The following is a 9,557-nucleotide window of genomic DNA, read 5'->3' on the forward strand; positions in this document are numbered from 1 at the left end:
TGTGAACTATATGAAAAACAAAGTATATACTTTTATAGTGAATAACGAATGTGCTAGAAAGACATGATTTTTTTTGTATTGCTTGAGCCACAAAGTATTTTATCATGGAAAATTATAGAGATGTTGTTCTGTATTCAGATGTAGTATACATCCCTAAGTTCACGTGTAGTTTTTAAAAAAAAAATGGAACTTCAAAAATGTGGTTTTTGTATTTTATTTATACTCGGGCTCCATGACCTAATTGTTTTTACGACGGGAGCAGGTGTTTAATGGATCTATGGTATCTGCACCAGTACAAATCATATAGATGATAAAAAGTGGTTGAGTTTCGATAGTTTGAGTTTGTAGGTATGACTATTTTAGAGTATGATTAAGTGTGATGGAAAGATTTCTACTTATCTTTCCCTCAGCAACCTTGAAGGAAAGCTTCCCTTTTCCACACTCCTAAAATAGGCCATGTATGCTGTTAGATGCCAACATCTCGAGTAGCATAAACTAACAATAATTTGAATCGTAGTTTAGTGCACTAATTGCAGTATGATTGACTGTCCGTGTACTTTAAAATACTAATCTACAAATGGAACATCAACCTCACATGACCAGTACATGCTTTGAGCCATAAAAAAAACCATAAAACATCTCCCAATTTCTCATCAGATGTAGGCATGTGAGTGAACTGAGCTACCGTTATCGCACCACTCAAAATCGCTAAACTTCCGACCAACTATAGTACTAGCGCGCAACCGCACATAAGCATGCAGAAAACTACTTCTCGCATATAACCTCTACATTTAGAAGCTGATCCCTGCGCTACTTCTTGCATGTAATAAACTGATAAATTCACCCAATAAATGCTTGTGGACATTTTTGTTTCAATTCCTGCCAAAGTTACAGCCTGACCTGCACTCCACATTAATGCTGAACTTATCTCTCGTCCATTTTCACTTATTTTTTGCGTCGCACTTGACATTAATGTTAGAAAATACGTTGAGCATTTTTCACATTAATGTTGAAGAATCCTCAGTAGGCCGCACGGAGCATCCGCAGAGGATGAGGGGGGAGCCGGCCACGTCGAAAACAACAACTAGGCGCAAGCGAGTTCCATTTATTCTTCACCAAAAGCAAAGGGAAAAACCGCAGCTTTCGCCATGGCTTTTTTGCGGTTTTGCTCCTCCTGCCCCACTACCACCACCCTCGCCCCCATATTCTAGCCCCCCGTTGATCCCCTGCTTCTCGTCTCCTTCTACAGTTCCGCCCTCCCCTCCCTCGCCCCCGTGCTCCGCCTTCTCTGCTTGCTTGCCTGGCCCTGCCGCCTCAGGCGGCTCACGCCAATGCTGTGCCGCCTCCCGTCGAACCTGCCCCCCGCGCTGCTCCTTTGACCTCCCGTAAAAAACCTCCAGGGCTCCAGATATATCCCACCTAATCCTCCCACCCCCATTCCCGTCTCCTGCCGGTTTCTGCACACTCCGAGAATTCAAGAACGTCCCGGCAGCACCAACTCCCAACACCCCACAAGGCAGTACATACACTTCCGAGCGTGTACAAACAGGGCCGATCGAGCGGTGGAGGGGGAGCGGATGAAGAGCGCCCCTACCATGGACCCTGAGACGGCGGCTGCCCCGGGCACTCCGCCGGAGAGCACGGTATGGCCGCCGGAGTTACGTTCTGGTGATTCTTGAAATCTTTGATCGAGGGCCAGGCCAAACCTTGCCGGCCATCGTCTTGGTTGAATGTGCTTTTTTTTGTTTCTGATTGTTTGTCACGCGTTCAGGGGAGGCGGGGAGAGGGGAAGAAGAGGCTGCCGTGGCGGATGACGCTGAGCCTGGCGTACCAGAGCCTCGGGGTGGTGTACGGCGACCTGAGCACGTCGCCGCTGTACGTGTACAAGGCGGCGTTCGCGGACGACATCCAGCACTCGGAGACCAACGAGGAGATCCTGGGCGTGCTCTCCTTCGTCTTCTGGACGCTCACCCTCGTGCCGCTCCTCAAGTACGTCTGCGTCGTCCTCCGCGCCGACGACAACGGCGAGGGCGGCACCTTCGCGCTCTACTCCCTCCTCTGCCGCCACGCCCGCGCCGCGCTCCTCCCGCCGGGCCGCGGCGCCGAGCCCGGGGACGAGGACCAGTTCTCCGACGCCGGCGGCGCCGCCGCCAAGAAGTACCTCGAGTATGACAATGCCGACGCGCTGGGCGGGCGCGGCGGGGGCGCCGCCGCCAGCGTCAGGCGGGTGCTGGAGCGCCACAAGGTGCTGCAGCGCGTCCTGCTCGTGCTCGCGCTCGTCGGCACCTGCATGGTCATCGGCGACGGCGTCCTCACGCCGGCCATCTCCGGTGCGTCTTCTTGCCAAATCGCCACACAAGATGCTCTTAATTCGGATCCAACAGTGTACTACTACTATTTTTGGACTGTATTACGATGTGGATTTCTGATTTGGAGATGTGGATCTGTTTCTGAAGTTTTCTCCGCGGTGTCCGGGCTGGAGTTGTCCATGGAGAAGGGGCATCACAAATGTAAGGATCCAATCATGGCCATGGCCCTCTTCCTTTCTATTGCTTTGGATTTAGAAGAAGGCAGATTTGTCTTCCCTGTTACTGTTTCTTGAGTCAAGGTCTGAACAGTTGTGGAATTGCTTCCCTGTTAGATCATTTAATTTTATGCAAACCACTGCTTTTTACCTGAAAGTTTTACCTAGCAATGGTAGATAATGTGGCCATCCGCCGATCCGGGCTGTCGGCGGTAAGACCGTCCGAATGAAACAGTGGATGGTGAAAGTTAACTGCAAGGACATGAACGAATTGGCTTAGCCAACTCAGATGATCAGTTGCGTGCCAAGATGTAGCAGTGTGTGTGCAGTACTTCAGTTCAGTTTCGAGAAACAGAGCATGATCACAGACAGGGATGTGTGGGTACCAAATAAGGGACTACTGCCACTAGTCATCGCATGCCTAACAGTTGTTATGACTTATGAGCAGGAAAATAGACCAATTTCCTCACCACTCATAGCTCCAACTAACGGTACTTTCCGTGTGCTAATGGTGTGGAAATGTGGTTGGAGTTAGAGATGACCATCATCTACAATGCTATGCTTGTTTAGTTCAATGTGCCGTTCAAGGAAGAAAAAAGCGCCGGCACAAATATGGTATCGTGAAAAGCGGAACATATGCTGAAGAGAACTCCGGAATTCAGAGCATAGGAACTTCGTTTTTCTTCTCCATACCAATAATTTAGCCTTTATAAACTTGATTTATGCCTGCACATGCGTGCACTGTCCTTTATGCTGATTCTTTTTGTTGTGGATTTGTTCTGCTATATTTACAACTCATTTCTAATAGTAGCTTGCCATTGTGATTCTGCAGATGTGGAGTTGCCTCTTGCTTGCTTCATACTGGTGTGCCTGTTTGCGCTTCAACACTATGGCACTCACCGGGTGGGATTCATTTTCGCCCCGATTGTGATCGCATGGCTTCTATGCATAAGCATGATTGGTGTTTACAACATTGTGAAATGGGAGCCTCATGTGTATCAAGCGTTATCTCCGTACTACATGTACAAGTTCTTGAAGAAAACACAGAGAGGAGGCTGGATGTCCCTGGGGGGAATACTGCTTTGTGTTACAGGTACAACGCTCAGCAACCATTTTTCAGTGCCTTGATCTGTGGATCATGACCTCTAATACAAAGGTGATTTTCTCTATCAGGATCTGAAGCAATGTTCGCAGATCTGGGGCATTTCAATCAGTTGTCGATACAGGTGAAGAAATTGCTGCTGCATGCTCATTTTACTGGGGAATAATTTGTCTCTGATAACAGTTTCCTGGATGCAGATTGCTTTTACTTGCATGGTTTACCCATCATTGATCCTTGCATACATGGGCCAAGCTGCTTATCTGTCTAAGCATCACATCCTGGAAGGTGACTACAGGGTCGGATTCTACGTGTCTGTGCCAGGCAAGTCATGTTCCTCAGATCTTTTGCCAGAGGCGAGAACAATATTAAATTGTTGTTCTCCTTGTGTTGTGTTTTAAAATGTCTGCAACTTTGTCATTTTCAGAGGTAATTAGATGGCCAGTTCTGGCAATTGCCATTCTTGCGGCAGTTGTCGGCAGCCAAGCTGTCATCACCGGCACATTTTCGATGATCAAGCAGTGCACTTCCCTCGGCTGCTTTCCCCGGGTGAAGATCGTGCACACCTCCGCCCAAGTACATGGGCAGATATACATTCCAGAGATCAACTGGATCCTGATGATACTGTGCTTAGCGGTAACCATTGGTTTCAGAGACACAAAACACTTGGGCAATGCATCAGGTATACCATGTTAATATGCTTTGAATCACCTTCCCCTGCTAAACTCATCCTATACATATGAATGATAATGTGGCGATGTTTCTGTAAAACAGGGTTGGCTGTAATAACTGTCATGCTGGTCACCACATGTCTGATGTCGCTGGTGATAGTCTTGTGCTGGCACAAGAGCATATTCCTGGCAATCGGGTTCATCGTGTTCTTCGGCACCATCGAGGCGCTGTACTTCTCGGCGGCGCTCATCAAGTTCAGGGAAGGAGCCTGGGTCCCCATCGTCCTCGCCTTCGTCTTCATGATGGTAATGTGCATCTGGCACTATGGCACCATCAAGAAGTACGAGTTCGATCTTCAGAACAAGGTCTCCATCAACTGGCTCCTTGGCCTCAGCCCAAACCTCGGAATCGTCCGTGTCCGCGGCATCGGCCTCATACACACCGAGCTTGACAGTGGCATCCCTGCGATCTTCTCCCATTTTGTCACCAATCTGCCTGCATTCCATCAGGTATTTGCACATTCCTCTTCTTCTGAAGCTTGATCGTATTACCTTGTTCAGACATTCAGAAGTGTGTTGACACATCCATCATTTCCTGACGTTGGTGATGGGGCAGGTGCTCATCTTCATGTGCATCAAGAACGTCCCGATTCCGCACGTCTCGCCGGACGAGCGGTTCCTAGTCGGAAGGATCGGGCCGAAGGAGTACAGGATCTACCGGTGCATCGTCCGGTACGGGTACCACGACGTGCAGATGGACGACCAGGAGTTCGAGAAGGACCTGGTGTGCAGCGTCGCCGAGTTCATCCGCTCAGGAGGCGGCGCCACCAAGGCCAACGGCTTGACGCCGGGCGTGGTCGACAGGGACGAGGAGCGGATGACGGTCGTGGCCTCCGGCAGGATGCGCATGATGGAGGACGAGGGCCTCGGTGGCGAGGCGGCGTCGGGGAGCACCGTCGGGCCCTCGCGCGCCGCCAGGGGGGAGAGGGAGATACAGTCGCCGTCGCCAACGCCAGCGCCGGCGCCGGCGATGGGCGTCCGGAAGAGGGTGAGGTTCGTGCTGCCGGCGTCGACCCCGCGGCCGAACGCCGGCGTGGAGGAGGAGCTGCGGGAGCTGACGGACGCGCGGGAGGCCGGCATGGCCTTCATCCTGGGCCACTGCTACGTCAAGGCCAAGACCGGGTCCAGCTTCCTCCGGCGGCTGGTGATCAACTTCGGCTACGACTTCCTGCGGAGGAACAGCCGCGGCCCCAACTACGCCGTCACCGTCCCGCACGCCTCCACCCTCGAGGTCGGCATGATATACTATGTCTGAGCTGATCTGATGGAGCTCCGAAGACTATAGGAAGAAGATAAAGCTAGATGAAAATGGGAAATGAGAGGAATTTTCAGCTGTATATGCTAGATCTGGACATGTATGAGTTTTTGGTGTACATGTATGTAGCCTTGGTTTTCTTGTGCCTCTTCCTTCTTCAACCTGTAAGTAGTAGCACAAAGACGGGCGCCATTAGAGAGGCTGAGAGGGCCAGGGAAGTTGTACTGCGGATTGAAAAGACCGAGCAGAAATCCGGAAGCTGTGATTTCCGTAGGCCATGGACTCGAGTAGCTGTCAAGACCTCTGAATCTTGGTCCCTGCGGCTGTCTAAAATCTTCAGTTAAGCTACGTACCGGTTAAGGAGAATTTTGAGTTTTTTTACGGATCGACCGACCTAACAAAACTGAAAACAGAACACTAGTCTTTGTACAAAGAGACATCAGCCAAGAAAGAAAATTACATCCTTTGCATAAAAGAACATCAATCAAGAAATAAAATTACGATCAAGGCTTTTGCATAAAAGAACATCAATCAAGAAATAAAATTACGATCAAGGCTGAAGAATCCCCTGAGCTTGACACCATCGCCGTCACCTGCCTCCGGCACCACCACAACAGCCACCAATGGAAAAATATGACGGGTCACCTCCTCACCCGAGCTCGATACGGCTCCAACGCTGATATGCAACTTTGCGGACCTCCAAGATGGCTCACCCAAGGCGAAGCCATTGCCGTTGAATAAATTAGACCGGCGCAACACCCCGGACACGCTGTCGAACTCCAGATCTGGCATCCCTGCACGACTAAGATGTCAGAGGAGGAAACCATATCTGCCATCCACGAACCACGAACGCAGCACTCGATCCACCATCTTTCAGATGTCGTCGATGCGTACCACAATCTGCATCGCTCCTGGACTATCTCCCAAACTCCGTGCCGACACTGGAGCAAACGTCGTCGCAACGACGGAGCCCGAGGACACAAGTGCACCACGAGGATGCCGCCGCCGCCACGCCATCCTTGCTTGAAGGTCCGCAAAGTTGCATATCAGAACAATTTGCCTTGTTTGGATCCATGGGTTAGAGTTAGTTTGAGCTAGTTTGGGCTCAAATAGCCCTAAAGTATCCAAACATGAGGACTAGTTTGAGCTAGTTGCATCTAACCCACCCAAAAAAATTATCTCACCCAAGAGGTGCTAATTGGAGTTAGTTCTCCTAGCGCATTTATTGTCAATCTAACCCTATCATCCAAACACCTCTTTGCCTAGAGTTGGTTCAGGGTTAGTCATGAGCTAGAAACTAACTCTAACCTCTAGCTAAGTTAGAGTATCCAAACAGGGCCATAGAGCAACAACATGATGAGCACATCCAGTAGGAGGAAAATCAGGAAACCAGGAAGGGTCAAACTAGAAACAGATCGCATACACCGATCAGAGAAGAAACCCCTTGTAGGTTAAACCTGCCAAGCTGAATATCTCTGAATTTGATGGAGATCATGCTAACTCATATATTCAAAACATGGAAAAATATTTCAGTTCTTCCAGAGCATTGTTGGAACACATGGAACACATGGCTGAATTGGCAATTTCATACATAAGGCTTGATGCGACTTGAAACTGCGTCGGTATTTCCCCAAAGAGGAAGGGATGATGCAGTATAGCTATGATAGGTATTTTCCTCAGTTATGAAACCAAGGTTATCAGTCCAGTAGGAGAACCAAGCAACACTATGTAAACGGTACCTGCACACAAAGAACAAATACTTGCAACCCGATGTGTAAGAGGGGTTGTCAATCCCTCCATGGTAAAAGATAAATTGTTTTGTATAAAATTGGATAAATAGATCTAGCAAGAACAAAAAATAAAACAAGTAAAGAAAAAGTGCAACAAGGTATTTTTGGGTTTTTGGAAATATAGATCTGAAAACAATATGATAAAAGATAGATCTGGGGGCCGTAGATTTCAGTAGTGACTTCTCTCAAGAAAATAGCATATGGTGGGTAAACAAATTACTGTTGGGCAATTGATAGAAGATCAAATAATTATGACAACATCCAAGACAATGATCATGTATATAGACATCACGTCCAAGATTAGTAGACCGACTCCTGCCTGCATCTACTACTATTATTCCATACATCGCCCGCTATCCAGCATGCATCTAGTGTATTAAATTCATGAAGAAATAGAGTAATGCAATAAGAACCTTGACATGATATAGACAAGATCTATTCATGTAGGAATATATCTCATCTTTTTATCCTTAATAGCAGCGATACATACGTGCCTCGCTACCCCTTCTGTCATTGAGTGAGTGTCGTGGGAGTGAGCCTGACAGTAGAAGTAGGGGGTACGTAGGAGAAGGGTCAGGCCCTAGCTACAGAAAGGTTGTACACACACGAGTTTACGAGTTCAGGCCCCTCACGGAGAAGGTGACAGCCCTACGTCTTGGTGCCTCGGGAGGCTTTGTCGATTGAGGTGTGGAGAAGTTACAAGGGGTGTGAACCCTTGTGCCAGAGGGGAGGGGTGGCTTATAGGGAGTGCGCCGGCCCATCGCAGCCCTCAGTTACACAGGGGTTCAATGAGAGTTAAGTCCTAGGCGTTACTGGTAACGCCCGTATTAATGATCTTAATGGTCACGGAGTGAATGACTGGCCATTGCTCTTTAGAGGTCACTCTAGGTCTTCTATCTTCCGAGTGGATTCTTGTCTTCCGAGTGAAATAACACCGGTCGAGTGGAATTGGGATATCCGAGTGGAATAGGTTGTCGAGTGGATTGCACTTCTTGAAGATTCCAGTCGGTATCTTTCTCTTAACTGTATGGGCCTTGGCTTCTTGTGTCTTGTCCTTGGGAAGGGCATGTAGGTCAGGCCTAGGACCCTACCCTAGGTATGTGTCACTGTCATTAGCCCTCGAATGGATCGAGGGTCGAGTGAAGAAGGGTTGCTGTTGTTTTTGGTCCGACTGAATGTCACGGAGACATTTTCTCAGGAGCCTGTGTCAGCACACTTGATATTTAATCCTTCGTCAGTCGCCTTGATCGATTCTGGGTTCTGGAATTTTCGAGTGAACTTTCATGTGTAGCTCTGAGCAGATTGGGTTTGAGTATCTTCGGCGCGATCGACTGATTCGCGTCCGGATTTCACGAGATTCGAAATTTGGAGAAGCGCGCGGGACGTGGCGCAGCGCAGTAAGCGGGGCAAGTTGGAGCAGACTCCTCGATCCTTGCGCCATCTTTTTCGCCACGTATCGGGCGAGCGACTGTTGCGGGATGCGATAAGATCGCGTGGTCCCACACATCAGCCACTCCACCGCAGTCCCATTTAAGGCGACATTGCCGCTGCCCCTAACAGTGCCAGCTCATTTCTTCCTTTCTCCTCTTCTTCTCCGCCTCGTCTCCCCCAAGCGCCTTGCCCTCTAGTCTCTTTCTCTCGAGCTCCACAACAATGGTGAAGAACAAGACCGCGGCCCTGGAGCGCGCAAAGAAGACGATGAAAGGCAAGAAGGTGCCGAAGGGGTCGACATCGCGGTCCAATCTTCTACCTGGTTGGATCCAGGGGGGTTGGATCCCCTCCACCGTCACGGGAAGGATCTAGAGAATCTCACCACCGACGACTTGCTTGCGGAGGGCTCTTGGAGGTTGCCAGAGGGGGAGATCGAGCCTGCACCTCAGGAGGGCGAGCGTGTTCTCCTTACGACACACATCGACCGAGGCTCTCTCTGCCTCCTCACCCTTTTTTTCGAGGTTTTCTGAATTTCTTTGGGGCCCAGATCCACCATTTTCCTCCCAACACCATCGCCTATCTTTCGGCCTATGTTTCACTGTGAGAGAATTTTCTGGGATGTCGACCACATTGGGGTCTATTCAAACATATTTTCACTTGCCGATCTTAGTCGAGAAAGAAAGCAAGTCTGACTGATGAAAGGACGCATGTGATCCAGATGTGCGGG

The 9,557-nt window shown here is 49.4% G+C and overlaps 1 protein-coding gene across 1 annotated transcript; it reads left to right on the top strand.

Moving 5' to 3' along the window:
- The first annotated feature begins 1,202 nt into the window (after nt 1-1,202).
- Nucleotides 1,203-5,887, top strand: LOC119335490 (potassium transporter 10-like). Its single transcript, XM_037607609.1, has 9 exons — nt 1,203-1,643; nt 1,772-2,330; nt 2,457-2,510; nt 3,357-3,617; nt 3,698-3,750; nt 3,824-3,947; nt 4,051-4,305; nt 4,398-4,804; nt 4,911-5,887. The coding sequence occupies exons 1-9, from the start codon at nt 1,578-1,580 to the stop codon at nt 5,607-5,609; spliced, it is 2,478 nt and encodes an 825-aa protein (XP_037463506.1). The 5' UTR covers nt 1,203-1,577; the 3' UTR covers nt 5,610-5,887.
- The last annotated feature ends 3,670 nt before the right edge of the window (nt 5,888-9,557 follow it).

This window comes from Triticum dicoccoides, chromosome 7B (assembly GCF_002162155.2).
Source record: "Triticum dicoccoides isolate Atlit2015 ecotype Zavitan chromosome 7B, WEW_v2.0, whole genome shotgun sequence".
Lineage (NCBI taxonomy): Eukaryota > Viridiplantae > Streptophyta > Magnoliopsida > Poales > Poaceae > Triticum > Triticum dicoccoides.